Source organism: Stegostoma tigrinum, chromosome 7 (assembly GCF_030684315.1).
Source record: "Stegostoma tigrinum isolate sSteTig4 chromosome 7, sSteTig4.hap1, whole genome shotgun sequence".
NCBI classification, from domain to species: domain Eukaryota; kingdom Metazoa; phylum Chordata; class Chondrichthyes; order Orectolobiformes; family Stegostomatidae; genus Stegostoma; species Stegostoma tigrinum.
In genome coordinates, this window is record NC_081360.1 from 98,015,671 (window position 1) to 98,039,312 (window position 23,642).

Below are 23,642 nucleotides of genomic sequence, written 5' to 3' on the forward strand. Positions count from 1 at the left end.
GGTGGCTCAATGGTTAGCACTGCTGCCTCACAGCACCAGGGACCTGGGTTCAATTCCACCATGGGGTGACTGTCTGTGTGGAGTTTGCACATCCTCCCTGGGTTTGCTCCAGTTTCCTCCCACAGTCCAAAGATGTACAGGTTAGGTGCATTGGCCATGCTAAATTGCCTGTTGTGTTCTGCGATGTGTAGATTAGGTTGGTTATAGGGGGATAGGTTTGGGCAGGGTGCTCCAGTGTCAGTGTGGACTTGTTGGGCCGAAGGGCCTGTTTCTACACTGTAGGGATCCTATGATTTCTCTGTGAATAGGAAGGGTTTGGAAGTATATGGGCCAAATGCTGGCAAATGGGGCTAGATCATTCTCTGTAGCTGTAACACTATATTCTGCATTCTGTTCTATTTCTCTGTTGTACTTATGCAAGGTATGATTTGTCTGGTTGGCACACAAACAATACATTTCACAGTATCTCGGTACATGTGACAACGATAATAATTCAAATCAAATCAAAACCCAAACTGGATGTCACCGAGCAGGTTATTGCTGAGCACAGGCCACTTGATGGAACTGTTGATGACAGCTTCCATCATTTTGCTGATGATTGGCTAGTTTGATTTGTCCTGTTTTTTTTTGTGTACAGGGTAATTTTCCACATTTTTGGATAGATGCTAGTGTTTTAACTTGTTTGTGTGTGCACACGTGTGTGTTCGGGGCTATTTAGAGGTGAAAATATTTATATTTCATATATAAACTAAATGTGTTCATCAGCGTTGCACTTTCTTCCAGCAAGCCCTGTTTTATGATAAATTAATAATTTTGTGTTGAGTAAATAAACTTGGTTGATAGATTTTAAAAATTTAAACATTAGACAAAACGAAGTTTGATGTTGTGACCCGTGGAGCACTGGAACTAGAGGAAATCAGTTCACTCTTCCCATCTTAGCGACAACAGCTCACTGACTAGTGTAATAAGTTCTATCTGGAAGTGAGACTGGACAGGTCAAAGCTGAGAGAAAAGTTCACAAGAAAATTGGACGATGGAGCAACTCATTCTTTAACCCTTATTCAGAGTTTTTATTTAGTCGGGGATTTGTGAGTTAGAATTAGAGCCATGCCTTTCAGGAGTGAAATTAGGAAAGAATTCTTCATACAAAGGCTGATAGAAATTTGGAACTCTCTTCTGCAAATGGCAATTGATGTTAGATCAATTTATAATTTACATCTGAAGTTGTTAGATCTTTATTAAGCAGGAGTATACCTGTCTGGTATTAGATTGCAGATCAGATATGATCTCAATGAACAGCAGCAAGGGTTTACGGGCTACGGTAAATCATGGTGTAAATAAGTCGATCTGGTGTATAAGTTGACCCAGCATATACGATAGCCCATTCTCCTACCACACAAATCCTGTTTTTGCATTTCCTCAGCTTATAAATTGATTGCCTTTTCAGCCACGACATGCAGCACTCACATTATTAGTCAGCCTCCATTCTGCACACCACAAATCCATGTTTATCCCCAGGTGTGAGGGATCAAGCAAGTGCTACGGACTGTGTCACAAAAATGTGTTGGGTTGAGACCACAACCAGATTTGGTCGAGGTAGTGGGATAGTGACAGTGTCTGTAAAACTATAAGACATTGGAAAAAGAAAACGGGCCACTCAGCCCATCGAATCTGATCTGCCATTTAATGAGATGATATCTGATCTCAATTCCACTTTCAGAACCACACGTCAAGGACAAGGGTTTAAACCCCTCCATCACAGGTGATGAAATTTGAACCTTGTTTCTGACTTTACATCAACTCTGTGCCCCAACCTCTGCCAAATTAGTTTAAAACCAGCCCAAGCAAACTTCCCAGCAAGGATTTTGGAACCTTACTGTTCAAGTGCAAACTCTCCAGCTTGTACGGGTCCCACCTACCCAGATATTGTCCCATTATGCAAAAATCTAAAGTCCTCTTTCCTATACAATCCCTTAAGTCAAATGTTCATCTGACCTATCTTCCTATTCTTACTATCAGTAGCATGCGGCCCTGAAAGTCGTCTGGAGAACACAACTGTAGTAGTCCCCCACTTTAGTCTCCTTCTTAACTCTTTTAAATTCCTGTTGCAGGTCCTCATTTCATGTTTTTAACCATTTTGTTGGTATTGACATATACCACTACTGCTGGCTGTTCACCATTCCCCTTCAGAATGCTCTCAAGTTGCCCTGAGACATCCCTGACCTTGGCACCATGGTGGCAATGTGCCATTCGAGAGTCACATTCACAGCCACAGAAACCTTTCAGTTCCCCTTATAATGGAATCGCCTATCTCTAAAGCCTGCCCAGTCTTCTGTTCTCCCTTGCTGTGCAGCAGGGTGACTGTGGTGCTACAAATGCGACTGTTGCAGCTCTCCCCTGAGAAGGTGATGGCCACAGGGGGATTCCTACACTGCTTCCCCATTTCTACTAGTCTTCCTGGTGGTCACCCAACACTTTTGTGTCTGTGGGGCCCTTATTCGTGCCATTACCAGCTCGCTAAAATCTGCTATCCGCAACGTCGTCAGCATCACGGACGCCCATAGCGAGTCCATCTGCGGCTACATCTGGTCAATCAAGAACTGCAGCTTCAACAAATCTCCAGCACATGCTGTCACCACGGACACCGGAAATTCCCCTGATTTTGACTGAGCCAAATTCTCCGGCAATTATGAACCTCACCAACTGCAAACAATAAACTGGGAACAAAGTACTCAATCTTACCTACGACTTACCAAATCAGATTTCTTACTCACTGTCTCTCTCTATTCCTAAAAGCTACTGAAAAAATAAGGACTGTATACTCTTTTCCCTCCCAGTATTACTATTTCAGTCCCTAAATCTGGTTCCTAAGCAACCAGTACTCTTGCCTTACAACAAACTTGAATTGAATAAAAATCTGGAATAAAAAACTAGCCTAATGGCAACAACGCTGATGATGATAAAAACCCATCTGTTTCATTAATTCCCTTTAGGAAATGCAAAGAGCTGAACTCACCTTCAGGCACGTTTAGAGAGGCAAAAATTAATGAGGAACAGTCAGCATTGTTTTGGGCGAGCGGATAAAAATGTTGATGATGGCAGAGCAGTAGATATTGTTTGTTTGAATTTTAGTAAGGTCTTTGACAAGGTTCCACATGGTAGACTAATTAGCAAAGTTGGGTCACATGAGATTCAGGGTGAGCTTGCCAACTGGATACATTATTGGCTCAACAGCAGGAGACAGAGAGTAATGGTGGAGGGTTGCTTTTCAGACTGGAGGCCTATGACCAGTGGTGTCCCATAGGAATTGGTTCTAGATCCTTGTTTGCTTGTCATTTATATAAATGATTTGGATGAGGATATAGAAGGCATGGTTAGTAAATTTGCAGATGGCACCAAAATAGATGGCATAGTAGACAGTGAAGAAGGTTATCTAAGATTACAAAGGGATCTTGATCAAATAGGTCAATGGGATGAAAAATGGCAGGTGGAGTTCAATCTGGATAAATGTGAGGTATTGTATTTTGGTACGTCAAACAAGGGTAGGGTTTATACAATTAATGGTAGGGTCTTGGGTAGTCTTGTAGAACAGAGGGACCTAGGGGTTCAGGTACATAATTCTTTAAAGTTTGCATCACACACAGACAGGGTGGTTAAAAAGGCATTTAGCGCACTTGCCTTCATTGCTCAGTCCTTTGAGTATAGGAGTTGGGACGTTATGTTGAGGTTGTACAGGATATTGGTGAGGCCTCTTCTGGAGTAATGTGTCCAGTTCTGGTCACCCAGTTATAGGAAGGATATTATCAAGCTGGAGAGGGTTCAGAAGAGATTTACCTGGATGTTGCCAGATATGGAAGGTTTGAGTTATAAGGAAAGGGTTGATAGGGTGAGACTTTTTCCATTGGAGCATAGGAGGTTGAGAGGTGACCTGATAGGAGTTTATGAAATAATGAGAGGTATACGTAGAGTCGATGTTATGAAAACAGAAATTGCTGGAAAAGCTCAACAGGTCTGGCAGCATCTGTGAAGAAAAAAATCAGAGTTAATGTTTCAGGTCTGGAACTCAGAACTGTTCTGAGAAAGGGTCACTACACCCAAAATGTTAGCTCTGACCCTTTCTTCACAGATGCTACCAGATCTGCTGAGCTTTTCCAGCAATTTCTGTTTTTGTTCCTGATTTACAACATCCGCGGTTCTTTCGTGTTTTGTTAGAGTTGATGGTCATTATCTTTTCACTAAAGTGGGGAACCTGGGGGCACATTTTTAAGGTGAGAGGAGAGAGGTTTAAAAAAGACATGGGGGCAAATGTTTTACACAGAGGGTGGTTCGCATGTGGAATGAACTTCCTGAGGAAGTGGTTGACTTGGGTACAATTACAACATTTAAAAGACATTTGGATGGATACATGATTAGGTAAAGTTTGGAGAGATATGGGTCAAGAGCAGACAGGTGGTACTAGTTTGGGATTATGTTCATCATGGACTAGTTGGACCCAAGGGTCAATTTATATGTTGCATTGATTCCATGTGATTCCAGATCCACAGCAATGGGGTTCAATATGTGTAAGGTTGCTTGATAGGTCGATATTGAGATATAGATTTGATAGATTTCCAATTATCAGTGACCTAAAATGTTATGGTGATTGTGTGGATAAAAGGCAATGAGGTGTTCGACCATCATCGTTGTAGTAAATGGGTGGAGCAGACTCAATGGGCTGAATGGCCTACTCTGCTCTTACGCTTCTCTGTGATTATGATTCTACACATTGTGAAAAGGTTTGGAGGTTTTTACCTGAGGAGCTCCTTCTCTTTCTCCAGTGTGTGCAGCATGTTGATGGAGGTAGACTGATGGATGCAGTAAGTCTGAAATGCTGGCAGCATGTTGACAAATTCAAGGAACATTTCGCCAATGCACACGGTTAAAAAGTCCTCATCATCCTGACAACACATTGAAAAGAAAGAGCAATTAGAAGATAAACGACAACTTGCATTGATAGAGTGCCATTATAGTGGGCAAATGTCTCACATCATTTCGCAGAAGCATATAGAACATAGAACATTACAGCACAGTACAGGCCCTTCGGCCCTTGATGTTGTGCCGACCTGTCATACCGATCTGAAGCCCATCTAACCTACAGTATTCCATGTACGTCCATATGTTTGTCCAATGATGACTTAAATGTACTTAAAGTTGGCGAATCTACTACCGTTGCAGACAAAGCGTTCCATTCCCTTACTACTCTCTGAGCATTTCAACATAAATCTGACACCCAGTCACAGGATGGCCTTGGTCAAAAAAGTAGATTTTATGAAGCATCTGAAAGGTCAAATGGTATGTAGAGAGGCTTGGGGAGGAGCTTCTAGGGCTTTAGGCCTCAGTAACTGAGGGTGCCATTAATGACTGGGCAATCAAATTGGTGAAATCTGAAAATCCTGTATTTGAGGAGTGCAGATAACTCAGGATTGGAGGCAGTGAGGCCACATGGGGAATTAAAAATGAGTGTGGGAGTACTAGAGTGAACAAGGTGTGGAGCTGGATGAACACAGCAGGCCAGGCAGCATCAGAGGACCAGGAAAGCTGATGTTTCGGGTCTGGACCCTCCTTCAGAAATTTCATTTCTGTCCCTCCTCTCCTGACATACAATTTCACCACTCTCCCATGATCTCTAAAAGTAACCCCATTTCACTCGACAGCCTTTGTTATGAAAGTCCTCAGGCTCTGAATCAATTAAGGCCATACCCCATTTTCTGTTTGTACCCACACAGGCAACACTTCCCAACAGGAATCACTATTGGGTATTTTGTTCTACCAAGCTTGGAGATCTCCATGATACTTAATAGGTTAGTCCCTGTCCGCTGTTTACTTCAAACAAGTCTGTTTGAATGAGAGACCTTCTTTGTACAGTTCAGCATCACAATGAGGGACTCATTTCCCTTAAAAACTAATCAGCAGCTTTCTTTGGATTTTAATAAGATCCTCTTTGATAGATAAATGTTAGTAATCATTGAGTGTGAAGAATGTGAAACTCATGTGGGATTATTGAGATGAATTTCACAGATGTGCTTCAGGGGAAGCTGGATAAATACCTGAAGGAAATGTTATTGTATTAAATGGAAGGAGGTTTGAGTGCAGCATGTGCACCAGCAGGGACCAGTGAGCTGAATGACCTTTGTCTGTGCTGTAAATACTGTGATCATTGCAGATCAGATAAAGAGAAAATGCTCCCATTTGTGGAAGTATTGAAAATCGAAGCAGTCAGATATAAGATAATTGGTAAAAGATAAGATAATGACAGGCTGATAAACATTTGCATACAGCCTGTGGAATGCACTGCCTGAGAATGTGTGGAGCCAGGTTCAATCGAAACAAAGAGAATTGGTTTAACCTGAAAATAATGTGCAGGGTTACAAGGTAAAGGCAGGAAGGTGTAACTAGGTTCTTCAAAGGGCCAGCACTAATGTAGCAAGTTGAGCAATCTCCTGCGATATAACTACTCTATGATTCTATGGTTGGAATTTAATCTCTCTGCTATCTAACCACAGACAGGTAAGATGCAAAGGATAGAGCTGAAGTTATTGTAACTACGGGGCCTGTTGAAATTGATCATTAATGACATTAATTAACTTTTCCTGAACCCTCCTTAGTGATCCCAGTCTTATCCCCAGTCACCAGACAGTGCATGAGCAAAGAAGTCAGGCTAATAACAGGGAGCTTGGCTGAGGTCAATCTCTGGGGCATGTGGTGTTTACCAATTTCAGCCAGCATTACTGTTTGTGGATTACTCAATGATTAGTTATGTCAAAGATTGGAAGGAACTGGGGCCCTGCTTCTAATTGCTATCCAATGGGAGGAGCTTATATGAGGATATTATTTGAGTTCAAGTTCAAATTCAAGGGTCTCTTTCTCTTGGACACTACTTCTAACACTTCCCAGACAATTATAGTGTGGGGTGAGATTCAGAATAAAGCATCCTTCAATCTTTTCCACAGGAAATAAAGCTTTCTCTACTCTTAAGCATAATGTAAAGACCTCCCTACACCTTTGAACAAAAAGTAAAGTTCTTTCTATTCCTTTTAAAAAAAAAGGTAAAGCTCTCCCTACTCTTAAACTGAAAGTAAAACTTTCTCGACAATGGCCCAATCAAACACTTCCTATACAGGTATAGCGCAAGGTTAGATTCAGAGTAAAGCTCCATCTATTTTCAAATGAATGTAAACGTATCTGTACTCTTTTAGACTGAAAGTAAAGCTCTCTGTACTGTTTGAAACCGAAACTAAAGCTCACCGTCCTCTCAAATGCTCCCAGGACAGAGAAAGCATGACGTTTGATATAAAGTTTCCTCGATACTGTCCATATCGAACACTCCTACGACAGGTATACAACTGGTTTAAGGGGATTCTCCACTGATTTCTGGCAAATATGTGTCCCTTAATCAACTAAGAGTAGGTAATTTCTGTCAGCGGCAGAAAACCAAACACCTGCAGATGCTGGAAATCAGAAACAAAATCAGAAATTGCTGGAGAAACTCAGCAGGTCCGGCAGTGCCTATAGAAGGAAAGCAGAGTTAACGTTTCAGGTACAGTGATCTTTCTGAAGAAGGCAATTTCTGATTCTGCTAGTAGTAACCTGTTGTGTTCCAAATGATTGCTGTACTTCCTACATTGCAACAGTGATAATGTATCAAAATGTTTACTTGGCTATAATTGCTTTGGATGTCAATAAAGGTGCTATTTAAATAGAATAACTCTATTTTCCAGGCCATCTTAAGTGATAGGAAGGGAAGTGTTATTACTTCAATGCTCCATCATTAAGGCTGGGATACACAGATTGTTGGTCTCTTACGGAATCAAGGAATTTGGGGAGAGGAAGAGAAAATGTAATTGAAGAGTCATTGTTATATTTAATGATAGAGCAGGCTCAAAAGGTATTTTGTCTACACCTGCTCCCACTTCTTAATTCCTTCTGTTTTAAGATAGGCCTGTTCTCACCTGATCAAAGGCTTGTTCAGTGGAATCATGCAGCCTCTCGAGAAATTTCTCATTAACCTCTATGAGTTCCTGTATGTTACTGAAGATCACTGCTAGCTGATCTGGGGTCAGGAGTCCAGCTGCTTGCATGGGGAGGTGAAATTCCTCCTTGATGATGCGTAGGTCCTCCCCGTAGCTGGATTCCGTGTTGACAAATTCCAAGATGGCCTCCTTACGCTCAGTCCTGCGCTTCGCACACTGTCCACAGAGGTTCTCCCGTATCTTCATGGCATCCCTCAGGTCTGTCTCTGAGGTGTCCCTCTCTCCGCAGTCGACACAGGGTCGATGGACAACCCAGGCCTGCACTGAGCGCGCTGTCTCCCCCACCCGACTTTTCCATTTCTTGGCCATAGCTGGCCCAATACCGCTGTCCGCTCTCTCTACTTCTGCTGTTTTGCCCTTCCTTGCCCGTTCATCCTCTTCTTCCTCCCTCTCTTCACTTCTGTCATTCAGTCCAACCACACCACTGTCTGCACTGAGGCTACTCCAGCGATGCTTTGACTTGTTGTCAGAGCCAGGTCCCTGGTAACCGTCTCTTGGCTTTGAGCTGGAAGAGGAGTCAGCCAGTCTGCTGGATGGGTTGGAAAACGGATCTGTGTATGGGACATCATGAAATCACAACTGTTAATACATTGCTCGGAGCTCAGAAGTGCACGCTACTCTGTTCACTGACAGAGTGTTACCAATGCTGGAGAAACCAACACAATGGCATAAGGTAGTAACACACCATGTCAGGGGACGGTAACACAGTGCCTGGGGACAGTAATGCACATGGTCAGGGGACATTAACACACAATGTCAGAGATAAGAACATACAGTAACAGGGGACAGCACAAGACAGTGATGGGGCGGTGATGCAATGATACAGGAAATAGAAACACATAGTTGGGGTATTAAAATGCAGTATCAGGTGTTTTTAACACACAGTGTCAGGGATAGTAGCCAACACCATTGAGGATTGTAACACAGAAGCAATGCACGCCATTGGAGATGGTAACACACAGGGGCAGCAACACACACTGTCAGGGGTAAAAACGGAGTGACGGAGACAGTGACACACACTGTCGAGGGGTATAAAACGGAGCGTCGGAGACAGTGACACACACTGTCAGGGGTAAAAACGGAGTGACGGAGACAGTGACACACACTGTCAGGGGTAAAAACGGAGTGACGGAGACAGTGACACACACTGTCGGTGGGTATAAAACGGAGCGTCGGAGACAGTGGCACACACTGTCGGGGGGTATAAAACGGAGCGTCGGAGACAGTGACACACACTGTCAGGGGCTGTTAACACACACCATCATTGGATATTATACGATGGAATCACAGAATAACAACACCAATCATTATTGGGATAAAACTATGTGATATTATAAAGTAATAAATGTGAATACTTCAGAAATTACTGTGGGTTAAATTATAAGTAAATACCCAAGGGTTAGCTTGACCAGTCGGTACTCATTACTCACAGTCATTACTCCCATTTCCATCGTCTCTCAAAATCTGTTAAGATTTTTTTCAACATTTCACTTCCATCAGTCTCTAGACTTTACAAGGATAACAGGATGAACAAGACTCAGAACACATTCACTGATCCACTTGCATGTTTTCCTTGCACCAGGCAATCTCTGATACATAGATAGCATCATAGAATACCTACAGTGTGGAAACCGACCCTTCGGCCCAACAAGTCCACACTGACCCTTGGAGCATCCCACCCAGACCCATCCTCCTCTAACCCACTTAAACCCACACACCCCTGAACACTACAGGCAATTTCCTATAGCCAATCCACCTAGCCTGCACATCTTTGGACTGTGGGAGGAAACCAGAGCACCTGGAGGAAACCCACGCAGACACAGGGAGAATGTGCAAACTCCACACAGACACCCAAGGGTGGAATTGAACCCGGGTCCCTGGCGCTGTGAGGCAGCAGTGCTAATCACTGAGACACCGTGCTGCCCCACAGATATTTAAGAAGTAAGAGCAGGAGTAGGCATTTAGCCTCACCAGCCTGCTCCACCATTCCACATGATCATGACTGATGTTTGCATCAATTCCACATTCTGGACACATCCCATACCCTTGGATTCCTCGAGTGCCCAACAATCTATCAATGACAGATAACATAGTGTGGAGCTGGATGAACAGAGCAGGCCCAGCAGCATCTCAGGAGCACAAAAGCTGACATTTCGGGATTAGACCCTTCATCAGAGAGGGGTTGGGGAGAGGGAACTGGCATAAATAGGGAGAGAGGGGGAGGCGGACCGAAGATGGAGAGAAAAGAAGATAGGTAGAGAGGACAGTATAGGTGAGGAGGTATTCCACCGCATCTGCTCCCACGATGAGGCATTCCACTCCCACACAGCCCAGATGTCCACTTTCTTCAAGGACCGCAACTTTCCCCCTGCAGTGGTCGAGAACGCCCTTGACCGCGTCTCCCGCATTTTCCACAACATATCCCTCACACCCCACCCCCGCCACAACCGCCCCCAGAGGATCCCCTTCGTTCTCACATACCACCCCACCAACCTCCGGATACAACGTATCATCCTCCGACACTTCCGCCATCTACAATCCGACCCCACCATCCAAGCTATTTTTGCATCCCCACCCTTGTCTGCCTTCCGGAGAGACCACTCTCTCTGCGACTCCCTTGTTCGCTCCACACTCCCCTCCAACCCCACCACACCCGGCACCTTCCCCTGCAACCGCAGGAAGTGCTACACTTGCCCCCACACCTCCTCCCTCACCCCTATCCCAGGCCCCAAGATGACCTTCCATATCAAGCAGATGTTCACCTGCACATCTGCCAATGTGGTATATTGTATCCATTGCAGCCAGTGTGACTTCCTCTACATTGGGGAAACCAGGCGGAGGCTTGGGGACCGCTTTGCAGAACACCTCCACTCGGTTCGCAATAAACAACTGCACCTCCCAGTCGCAAACCATTTCCACTCCCCCTCCCATTCTTTAGATGACATGTCCATCATGGGCCTCCTGCAGTGCCACAATGATGCCACCCAAAGGTTGCAGGAACAGCAACTCATATTCTGCTTGGGAACCCTGCAGCCCAATGGTATCAATGTGGACTTCACAAGCTTCAAAATCTCCCCTTGCCCCACTACATCCCAAAACCAGTGATAATGGGAACTGCAGATGCAGGAGAATCCAAGATAATAAAGTGCGAAGCTGGATGAACACAGCAGGCCAAGCAGCATCTCAGGAGCACAAAAGCTGATGTTTCGGGCCGAGACCCTTCATCAGAGAGCTGAAGGTCTAGGCCCGAAACATCAGCTTTTGTGCTCCTGATCATGCTGCTTGGCCTGCTGTGTTCATCCAGCTTCACACTTTATTATCTGGCATCCCAAAACCAGCCCAGTTCTTCCCCTCCCCCCACTGCATCCCAAAACCAACCCAGCCTGTCTCTGCCTTCCTAACCTGTTCTTCCCCTCACCCATCCCTTTCTCCCACCTCAAGCCGCACCTCCATTTCCTACCTACCCCTCATCCCACCTCCTTGACCTGTCCGTCTTCCCTGGACTGACCTATCCCCTCCCTCCCTACCTATACTCTCCTCTCTACCTATCTTCTCTTCTCTCCATCTTCAGTCTGCCTCCCCCTCTCTCCCTATTTATTCCAGTTCCCTCTCCCCATCCCCCTCTCTGATGAAGGGTCTAGGCTCGAAACGTCAGCTTTTGTGCTCCTGAGATGCTGCTTGGCCTGCTGTGTTCATCCAGCTCCACACTTTGTTATCTAGGATTCTCCAGCATCTGCAGCTCCCATTATCACCGATATATCAATGACAGTTTGTGTATCAGTCAATGACTGCCCTCCTTTAGGGAAGGAAATCTGCTGTCATTATCTGGTATACATGTGACTCCAGATTCATGGCGATGTGGTTGACTCACCTGCCCTCTGAAATGGCTTAGCAAGGCACTGAGTTCACGGACAATTAAGGCAACAAAATGCTGCCTTTGCTAACAATGCCCAAATCCTGTGAAAGAATGAAGGAGAAAAGGCGCTGCACAGTGTTACACAAACCCCCAGGGTAAAGAATACTACAAGTTGCAAGTCACCATAGGGAGCAACAGGCTCCTTTCTCATTCAAAAGGGATGGCTGGTGGTGAACTCAACTTGAGGGTAACCACACCTTTGACAAGGCCCTCAGGCCGGCTACTGGTGACTTATGTTATTAAACGCAATAGGTTTGTTTCATTTTTTTCATAGGATTTTGGCCAGCATTTCTTGTCCATCCCTAACTGCCTTTAAACTGAGTGCTTCGCTAGGCCGAACAAGGGGCAGTCAAATTACTGCGGGTTGGAAGTCACATGCAGGCCAGTGAATCAGCTTTCAATTCCAGTTTTTGATGAGGTGAGTTGAAATTCCACAAGCTACCACTGGTGCGATTTAAACTCATTTCCTCAGAGCATTATCCTGGGCCTCTGGATGGTGACGCATCTGGTCCAGTGACACGACTGTCTTCCCACCAAGGGAGCCAATGATACAAGCAAAGGAATAAAAGGTGGACTGACTCCCTGTAAACAAATTCTTCCCGCTATTTGTTGTGAAGCAGAGCTTGATACCACCACTTCCCACTCATGCGGGACGAACGCTAACTGAGCTACCCAATATCTGGAATTCCAACAGCGGGTGTTATACTCACTCCCACTGCCGCTGTCCTTGTCCTGGCGTTTCTTCTGGCCAAGGCCCCAAGCGGCAGCTGCTATCCTCATCTCCAGCTGCTTCCGCTTGACTGCATCGGCTGGCATGGGGTCACTGAAATGGGGGCGCAGGCGGCATTCACGTTGGGCCTTGGCGCTCTCCGTCGTCCCATAGGCTGCGTCAGAGCTTGACCTCCGACATCCAGGGAGTGAATGCTGGGGAGGAAAGGGAAAGAAACGTCAGGGAGAGTGCGAAAAAAAAACGTAGAATTGACCCATTCTTCTCTGGCATTTGATAATGAAGAGGGGCTGTACCGTAGCCACTGGGATGAGAGACTGTTGGGGGACTGTTCGAGGTTGATGCAATTTGGAAACTCCCCCAAGGGTTAATAGCCAGCAGGGTGGTCTGCTCATTGGGCAAGTCACAATCATTTTTTTTTCTTTCATGGGATGTGTCCCATATAATGCCCTGGAAATGAGAGGCTTTCTCAGTCATTTCTGAGGGCAGTTAAGAGTCCACCAGATTGCTGTGGGCCTGGAGTAGGCCAGGCCAGGTAAGGTCAGCTGATTTCCTTCCCCAAAGGATACTGATGAACCAGATGGGATTTTTAAACAATCAAAGATCATTTCACGACCGTCAGCACCGTGACTAGCTTTTAATTCTATATTTATGAACTGAATTTAAGTACACCAGTGACCGGGCTGGGATCCCTCTCATCACATTCCGAGGCAATGGGAGCCATGAATTTCTTGTCCTTCCCCCACCGCCCACCCCCCTCTACCATTCCATATCATCTCCAGATCCAACCTTTGTTTCTTGTCTTGCCTCATTACCATGCTTTATTTGCAGGCATCATCTACCCTTCCATCAATTCATCGTTCTGTCTTCCATCTGACTGCAGACCATCACTCTGCCCTTTCCTCTTCCCCTCTTCCAGTGGCTCCAGGCTTGCTTAGAAACTGTTAAATCTTTTACATCTTCCAGTACTAATGCAAGCTCATCGACCTGAATTGTGAGCTCTTTCGCTTTTCCAAAAACGCTACCAGGCCTGCTAAGGATTTCAAGACCGCTACTGCCACGCTTTACTTGAGTCTTGTAATCCCATCATTCTAAATCTCCAGAGATAGTAGGAACTACAGATGCTGGAGAATCTGAGATGACAAGGTGTGGAGCTGGATGAACACAGCAGGCCAAGCAGCATCATAGGAGCAGGAAGACCGACGTTTTGAGTCTGGACCCCTCTTCAGAAATGAAGAAGGGTAGAAGAAGGGTCCAGATCCGAAAGGTCAGCCTTCCTGCTCCTATGATGCTGCTTGGTCTGCTGTGTTCATCCAGCTTTACACCTTGTTATCTCTTATTCTAAATCTCCAGATGGGTTGTACGTGTCCTATTTCCCACAGTAATGCTCTCGCGCCTGCTCTCCCCCAGCACCTTGATGAGATTCCCCTTGTTCTCGCCTTCCTCCCCTCCAGCTTCTGTAGTCAATGGTGATGTTGCCACCGAACGCATCTCGCCCTCCCCATTAGCATTTGAAAGGAGCCATTCCCTGCATAAAAGCCTGGTCCACTCCTCAGTTTTTCCCCCTCAACCCTCCCCCTTCCCAAAGCATCTTCTCACACAAGTGCAAGGAATTCCACACCACCTCTTTCACCTCCACGTTCTGCCACTGTCCATGGCCCCTAAAATGCCATCCAATTTAAATTTCTTTTTTGATTTAGAATCATAGAAACCCCTATGGTACGGAAACTGGCCCTTCGGCCCAACAAGTCCACACCGCCCCTCACAGCGTCCCACTCAGACCCATCCCCCAATAACCCACTAACCTGCACACCCCTGAACACTACGGGCAATTTAGCATGGCCAATCCACCCTAACCTGTACATCTTTGGACTGTGGGAGGAAACCAGTGCTCCCGGAGGAAATCCACACAGACACGGGGAGAATGTGCAAACTCCACACAGACAGTCACCCGAGGCTGGAATCAAACCTGGGTCCCTGCTGCTGTGAGGCTGCAGTGCAAACCACTGAGCCACCGTACTGCCCACAATTTAGTACTTTCTCTGGTCCCGATGCCATCCCTTCTACAGATGGGGGACTCAGTACAGATTGACTGCTTTCACTTAGACTTCAAGTGTGACCTTGAGCCATTAGTTGCCTGTTATTTTAATTCTTTGTCCCATGCTCAATCCGACCTCTCTGTCCACAGCCTGCTGCACTCTTCCAATGAAGTTCAGAGAAAGCGGCAGTGAGGAACAGCATCTTGCCACCGAACTCAGCAGTTTCAGTTCTTAACAAGTGGCTTCATTTTCTCTGACAGCAGCTGTTAATAAGTATCTTTTCACACATCACTACCCTTCTGCCTTGTACCGTCATTCTTTCATTCAATCTGTTTTGCCTTTCACCATATCCCGTCAACCTTTCCTTTCTCCCTCCTCAACCTTTTCCCTACTTCTGCAGTTGTTTAAAATATGTCACATTTCGAACTTCTAAGCATAATAAAAGGTCATTGATCTGAAACATTAGCTCTGTTTTTATCTCTCCAGAGATGCTGCCTGACCCATTCCTAGTACTTGCTGTTTTTATTTCAGATTACCAACATCCACAGAATTTTACTTTGATATAAGCATAAACCATCTAAAGCCCTTCTGGTCAGATTCCAGTGTGTAACTTATTCTTTGCTCTATAATCCACCCAACCTCTCGATGAGAGTCCACTTACCAACTGTCTCCCTGCTGTACAAATGACGCCAACTTCTCAATTAGATTGCAGCCTTTAGCTCACTCCTTGCTGTACAAACCACCCTAACCCCTCGATTAGATTCCAGCTTGCAATTTGCTCCCAGATATCCATTATTCTGTACGTAAACCATTGATTAGACTCCAGCTTCCCACTCACTGCTTGCTGTGCAGCATTCTTTTGAGAAACCACCTAAACCTCTCGATTAGATTCCAAATTGTACATTATCCTGGTGATCCATCATTCTATTATACTTCTTCGGGTTGTCTCTCAAAGTGAGAAGGACGTTTGCAACAGAGTACAACCTGTTAGCATGGGGAGGCTGTTGCATTGTAGTTAACCCAAGTGGGGTTCTGGATGACCAGCAGACTCTCACACCCTTACTGTCTGTCATCGGGCATACTGGAAAGAGTAGCAGTCTATTCACTGACCTGATGTGATCATGTCCTCACTTTCCATGGCTATCAAGTCTCAGGCTGGGACTTGAACCCTGAACTTCTGGCTAAGTGGTAGAGATGACACCCAGTGCCCCATGAGACCATCTCTATTACTCTGTATATAAGCCATCTAAACCCCTGGACTAGGTTCACATCTGTAACTCACTCCTTGCTATCCGTTATTCTACACATAAACCACCCAAACCTCTTGACTAGATTCCAGCTTGAAATGCACTCCTGGGTATCCAGTATTCAATGTGTAAACCATCCAAATCTCTTGATGCAGTTTTCCTTACCACATGTCTGGGCCTGTTGTAAACTAATTGATAGAGATTGATTGCTAGATTAGCCAACAACTCCATTAGCATTGTTTTATATGACTATCAGGATGGCCAAAGACATACTCAATAAACTGTGGTCTGTCCGCATCTTAGCAATTCCCTGTGATACAGCGCTCCCACTGTTGTCTCTCTCAAGGGCTCATCAATAACATTATGTGTCAAGTTACCACACAGCTGACATCCAAGCAGATAGTGTTGGTTCAGGCTGCAATTAGTCACCACCATCAAGCTTTCCCTGCCTCGTTTCTCTGCCTGCGAGGGTTAAGTCGCCCGGGCAGCCGACTGTGAGTGTTCTCAACTCACAGCCTAAAGCAATAATGCAGCAACTTATTTACACAATCTGTCTGCCGACGAACACCAGCAGGTTTCCGATCGCCTTCTGCGCTGCAGTCCGGGATCGCCGTGGAAACCGGGCTTGATTGATTGTCCTGTTGACTGACGGTGATGTCACCCAGCTCCTGGAGATGGGCTGATGGTCCAGCTGCAGTTTCTGCAGTGCAGCTGTTAAAGGAAGCAGAACGCATTGATCAAAACAAAGTCCCACACTGCAGCCTTTTAGAACACTAGCCGCGCAGGCTTTCCCATTCCAGACTCACACGCAGCCTGTTAAAATCTTGCGGTGATACTTCTAATGATTGGGGATTTTGGTTCCAGCACGAATTAATTAAAGAGAAAAGTCTTGCTTTGCTGCAGTGCCTTGTGTGAATGTCCCATAGTGCTCCATGGCTACTTCTGAAGCATAATGCCCGTTGTACAGAAATATGGTAGCCAATAAATGCACAGTAAACTCCCACAAACGACATTGCTACGACCAATTTGTTTTGTTTTATTGAGGATGAATGAGGGATAAACATGGCTGGAAGGCTTGAAAAAATTGTTTTGCCCTCCTTCAAAATACTGCCAGGTGATCCTTTGCCTTCACCTGAAAGGGTAGGTAGGGCCTCAGATGACATCTCGTGCAGCATTCCCTCCATGCTGACACTGCATGTCACATGGATTTTATGCTCGTGTCTCCGGACTGGGATTCGAACTCACAACTTGCTGACATGGCAGAACATTGGATATCAGGACTGACTGCTCTGAAGAAGTCTCACTGGACCCAAAGTGTTAACTCTGATTACTCTCCGCGCATTACCAGATCTGGTGAGCTTGCCCAGCAATTTCTGTTTTTGGTTTTGATTAGGGTTGTACAGCCTGGTTGTAAAGATAGAATGGCTGTTAGATGAATTGCAGCCAGCCAAGAATCTGAGGAAAACATGGATGGAAGGCCCTTACTACCTAAGTTTTAGCTATTACAATTTGGAGACAGGTTGCTTGGCTCTACTGGTCCAATTTTGGTCTCATCCTTTGCAGAGTAATGGTCCTGGCCAGCACAATGTGTTTACTCTATTTCCTCAACTCTGTACCTCCCTTATCGTTAAATCATCTAACCAACTCTTCAATGTTGATTCTGTCTTCACTTCAAACACTTATTTTTGCGCTAAGCTTATTTTGAAAATATCGCCCTGTCCTTAACCTTTTACATTTAAACTCATATATACTTCTCTTTACTCTAAGTTCCCTAATCATTTTAAATGCCGCATGCACACCAGAACTTTAGAAGATGACTCACGGCTACCCTCTCAAGGAAAATTAGGGGTAGGCAATAAATCCCACAATTCTCACATGGGAATGATTTTTTAAAAGTTGTGTTTTTTATTGCAATATCCAACCCTTTACTTGCATTTCTCCTCCCTGTTATTTCAGTAAAGTCTTTAATTCACTTGTAATAGATGGGTGTATGCCTTAAATAGCAGACAGAGGAATGTAGTAATGAATTTCATGTGTGTTCCCATTCTTCAAGGTCATTTATTCGAAACCCAAGGATAATCTTAATTCATCAATAGCCCCTCACCCCATATCCACCCTCTGAGGGTCAGGTGCCAAAAGCTGTGCCTACTTAACATGGCATCAAATAGCCACACAATAGCAACATAACAGCCAGCAATGACTCCTGGCTACAAAAATCAGCGCTTTCTCAGATAGAAAGACCTGGATTTATGAGATTGCTCTTCACGTATGAATTCAGACACAGAGGCCCCTGTTGCTGCTTCTCTCCCGTACGGTACGGAAACAGACCCTTCAGTCCAACACATCTCAGTCTGACCCAGTCCCATCTGCCAGCATTTGGCCCAAATACCTCCAAACCCTTCCTAGTCATCTACCCATCCAGATGCCTTTTCAATGTTGTAATTGTTTGAGCCAGTGGAGGTGATGGCCTAGTGGTATTATTGCTGGACTGTTAATCCAGAGACCCAGGTAACATTCCGGGGATCCGCGTTCAAATCCCACCGTGGCCGTTGGTAAAATTCGAATTCAATAAAATATCTGAAATTAAGAATCTAATGATGACCATGAGTCCATTGTCAATTGTTGACAAGCCCCATCTGGTTCACTGATGTCCTTTAGGGAAGGAAACTGCCATCCTCACCTGGTCTGGCCTACTTGTGGCTCCAGAAACACAGCAATGTGGTTGACTCTGAACTGCCCTCTGGGCATTTAGGGATGGGCAATAAATGCTGCCTGACCAGCGACGTCCTCATCCTGGTATTGAGTAAAGTGAAAAAAAAGCCTCTGCCACTTCCTCCAGCAGCTTGTTCCACACACGCACCACCCTCTGTGTGAAAACATTGCTCCTCAGGTCCTTTTTAAATCTTTCCCCGCCTCACCTTAAACCTATGTCCTCTAGGTTCAGGTTCACCTACCCTGCGTAAAAGACTTTGCCATGTGGAATTAGTAATAGCGAATCTACCCAAGCATCTTAAATGGTTCTGATGACCACAGTATATACCATGTTGAGGGATGTGTGGATTTGGTAAAATATACATCAGAAACATTCTCTTTATGTCTACCCTATCAAAGCCTTTTAGAAAAATAAAGGCTGCTATCAGATCCACCCTCAGGCTTCCCTGTTCCAGCAATGACCGTCCCAGCCAGTCAGTCTAACATTGACCTTCTAGATTTTATTTGCACCTTATTAACTGCTTTTCTGCCAAGGGCATTTTCAATGTTATTTGACGCTCCAAAGTTATTGTAGTGGTTAATTATTCCTATTGTAGGAACCACCACATCCTGGGTCTAACCACATCCAACATTAGAATTGGGATTAGAATTAGCCTTTACTGTCACATATACTCAATGTAAGAGCAATATTTGTCACCCAGGACTAGCATTTTTCCCACGCTGATTCCAAATCCCCATTAATAAGAGAGAGAGAGAGAGAGAGAGAGAGAAAGAACAGAAGAGAAGTAAGGCACCAGAACAGCCAAGGCCCTCCAAGCCTGTGTCAATCATCATGCCCTTACTAAACTAAAAAACAAACCTTCTGCCCTTATTCAGTCGGTATCCCTCTAATCCCTCTTTATGCTGGGGGCTGTTCTTTAGCAGGTGAAGGATTGTATTCCAACATACATTCTTTAATGGAGTGTAGGCATGGCTGGCAGGAACAGCATTTGATGCCCATTCTTAATTGTCCTTGAACTGAATAGCTAACTGGGGTCACTGTAAAGGACGGTTAGAGTCAACCACACTACTGTAGGCCAGCAATTTCTGGATTTGTCTCTGCTTTCCAGCATCCACATTTGTTTCCATTTTTATTGTTGGCCAGACCAAGTAAAAGTGGCAGATTTCTTTTCTTAAAGTACACTAATCTCCTGGTCACCATCACTGGGACTAACTTTATATTCCAGATTTTATTAATCAAATTTAAATACCACTTCTGCTTTGATGGGGCTTGAATCCCAGTCCCCAGAGCATTAGCTGGGCCTTTGAAAAACTGGATCACAGACATTGTGATAATGCCAACATATTCCTGATTTTAAACCTCACCACCAAACCTTTCTGCCTCTTAACCTCTTTCTTTAAAATTCTCCTTTCACAAGACTTTTCATCACCTGTCCTAATATCTCCTAATGTGTCTCAGTATCAAATTTTTCCTCATAACAGCTCCCAGGTTACTCTGGCCTGGTGTGTGTGTGTGAGTGAGTGTGAGTGTGTGTGTGTACGTGTGTGTATATGTGTGCGTGTGTGTATGCGTGCGTGCGTGTGTGTGTGTGTGTGTGTGTGTGTGTGTGTGTGTGCGGTGTATGTGTGTGTTTGCGTGCATATATGTTTGTGTGAGTGCCTGATGTGTGTGTGTGTGTGTGTGTGTGTGTGTGTGTGTGTGTATTTGTGTGTGTGTGTGTGTGTGTGTGTGTGTGTGTGTGTGTATTTGTGTGTGTGTGTGGTGCGCGCGCGCGCATGTTGTGACGTTGCATTAGGCTAACGTTGGGTGAGGTTAAACTGTCTCTTGGTGAAGTTGTTGGAAAAGCAGCCATCGAATCGTGACCCTGAGAGAAGAGGGCGCAAGAAAAGTTGTAGGGAGTGATGCAAGAGGAGAAAAAACTTGACCTCTTGAGCACATGATGACAAAGGAGAGAACAATCAACCTGGGTTGAACCAAAGTGACAGGATTTTGCTTGAAATGCATCAGCTGGGATATCTTTTAACTGTTAGCCCCTGTGGTAACACTAGCTCGTATCAGTCAACATTAGGTCAAAGATAAGTGGTCAGGGGTCACACTGCACAATTGATGACACCATTAGTCACCAAGAAAGGAAATTGCTTCATAAATAATTAATACTTGGAGGCACAGTGGAACATCACGAATTAGAAATTGTCGTTTCTGTAAGATGTTACATGATTGAAGTTCTCTGCAATCACAGATTAAACATTCTTTGAAGGAATCCAATTGATGCATTCTTGACTTCCCACTCACAGCACGTAACTCTGTTGTACTAAGTTCTGTTTGTTTGAGGTAGGGGGCTGCTGCCACTATTCATCCTTTCTAGATTTTTTTTAATCAATCTGCTCAGATGTGCAATGAAACACCTCTGGTGCAGGTGGGAAGTGAACTTCTGCTCAGAAGTAGGGACACCACCAGTGCACCACCAGAGCCCCCAGTCCTCCTTTCTAAAAATATACCTTACCAGGTTAAACAACTCCTGATAGGGGGCACTGGAATGGAAATAAAATCTCATGGTTAATGGAAACTTCTTTAAATAGAACAGAAACTTATCAACATCAAATAAAAATAGCATCATCCAAGCAGATTATGTAACTCAGGCCCAGTTCTGCTCACTGGTTTCTAGAGGCCTTAATCCTCCTTTCTGCTCTTAAAATAACAATTGCTAATGGGTTCAACTGCTGTAAAACAGCATCTTTTCTAACACCAGTGCTAACTCCTCTGTTGAAAACAGGCAATACTCGGTAGCCCTACAAAAAATAGGGAAGATGCCTGACCGGCTACGCCTCCTGATTCCAGTGGCATCAAAACCATCAGGAAGTTCTATGTTCTATAAGTTCATGTTCTCTTCAGGAATCCCATGAGGAGCACAGCATTCATAATGAGTCAGGACCAGACTCTTGACTTGCACCAAGACTGTACCAATCAAACTGAGACAAAAGGAATGAACACAACTGAAGAAGGGTCTTCTGAAGAAGGGTCTAGGCCCAAAACGTCAGCCTTCCTGCTCCTCTGATGCTGCTTGGCCTGCTGTGTTCATCCAGCTCCACACCTTGTTATCTCAGATTCTCCAGCATCTGCAGTTCCTACTACCCCCGAACATAACTTATGATTGCTTTGTTGTAGAGACCACACACATTGCTAAAAAGATATTGATGCATTTTATCTCCTTTTGAACATTAGTTTCTTGCCTTTCAGATCTAATGAGTGTAAGACAAAATCCTTTAACATCATGTCTCCTTCAGCAGTGTTTACAAAAACAGCTTACATTTACAAAGCCCCTTAACGCAATAAAACATCTGAGGTACTCCGCAGTAACAATTATCAAACAACATTTGAAACTGTACCAACTGCAGACATATTATGTCAAACAATCAAAAGCTTGGTCAAAGAGATCCACTTTAAAGCAGCATCATGAAGGACAAAAGAGAGATGGAGAAACACGGAGCTTTATGCATCAGCTCCTCGTTCAGAGACATTTTGATTTTAATATTCCCATCATGGTTATTTAAATCTCTTCATGGTCCTTCATATGCCTGCAATCTGATCCAGTCTCACAATCCTCCAAAATTTCTACATTCTTTCAACCCTTACCTCCCTCATTTTAACTGCTCTACCATTGGCAGCCGTCCTTCAGATACCTTGGCCCTAAATCTTGGTCTTGGGACCTTTGCCAAGTTCCTTTTACCTGATCTAAAACCAATTATGTACCGAAACTATCAGCTTCCTGAAAATGCCCAACCTTAGCACCAACAACAGGTGTATACCTGGACGTCCAGGGTCTAAAGGGCTTTAAGATGGTGGGATTAATTTTGGGAGGCGTGTTCTTCCCAATTTCCTTGTGCATAGCCTCCGGGAGCTTCGGATGCACTAGGATTGAATAGAGTTCCCATACTAGCATGCACTGAATGTCATAGAAGATTTTCCTGGTGGAACATATAAGATCTTGAGAAAAGTTGGGTGCTGAAAGAATGTTTCCCTTCCGGGGAGAGACTAGATGCGGGGACCATTCTTTAAAAACAAGAGGGTCCCTGTTTAAAATGGACACGAGGAGACATCTTTTGCTCCCAGAGTGTTTCTCATCTTCAGAATTCTCTTTCCAAAGAAGCCCAGGTGGCTACGTCATTGAATATAATCAAGACTCAGTTTAAGACAGATTTCTGATCAGCAAGGAGTTCAAATTTTATCGGGGGCGCAGGCAGGAATGTGGAGGTAAGACCACAAACAGTTCAGCCCCAAATAGTGAGCAGGTCCAAAGATTTATTCTTTTATTCAGTCACGGGATGTGGCCATCATTGGCCAGGCCAACATTTATTACCCGTCCCTAGTTGCCCCTGGAGAAGGTGCTGGTGAGCTGCCTTCTTGAACTACTGCAGTCCACGTGCTGTTGACACACAATGCCCACGGGGATGGACTTCCAGGATTTTGACCCAGCGACAGTGAAGGAATGCTGATAGATTTCCAAGTTTGGCTGATGAGTGACTTAGAGTGGAATTTGTAACTTGTCAGAATGGCCTGCTCCTCTCCTAACCTGTACACGCCTACGTCTGTGTGTTCATATAGAGTCATGGAGCTATACAGCATGGAAACAGACCCTTTGGTCCATGCCAACAAGACATCCTAAATGAATCTAGTCCCATTTACCAGCATTTGGCTCATTTCCCTCTAAACCCTTCCTACTCATATACCCTTCCAGATGCTTTTCAAATGCTGTTATTGCACCAGCCTTCACCACTTCCTCTGACAGCTCATTCCAGACATGCACCACCCTCTGAGTTAAAAGGTTGCCTATTAGTTTCCTTTTAAATCTTCCTCCTCTCACTTTAAACCTATGCCGCTCCTGTTTTAAACTCCCCTACCCCAGGGAAATGACCGTGGCTATTCACCCTATC

General features: G+C 44.8%; 1 protein-coding gene across 1 annotated transcript in view; it reads right to left on the reverse strand.

Moving 5' to 3' along the window:
• The window catches only part of si:dkey-91i10.2 (uncharacterized protein LOC555224 homolog), a 152,074-nt gene that overhangs the window by 10,674 nt on the left and 117,758 nt on the right, over nt 1-23,642 (reverse strand). Inside the window, exons 3-6 of the mRNA XM_048533736.2 lie at nt 16,544-16,709; nt 12,696-12,909; nt 7,989-8,620; nt 4,792-4,937 (exon numbers count right to left, since the gene is read on the reverse strand). Coding sequence (XP_048389693.2) covers nt 4,792-4,937; nt 7,989-8,620; nt 12,696-12,909; nt 16,544-16,709 — 1,158 coding nt within the window. The remainder of the gene's footprint in view (nt 1-4,791; nt 4,938-7,988; nt 8,621-12,695; nt 12,910-16,543; nt 16,710-23,642) is intronic.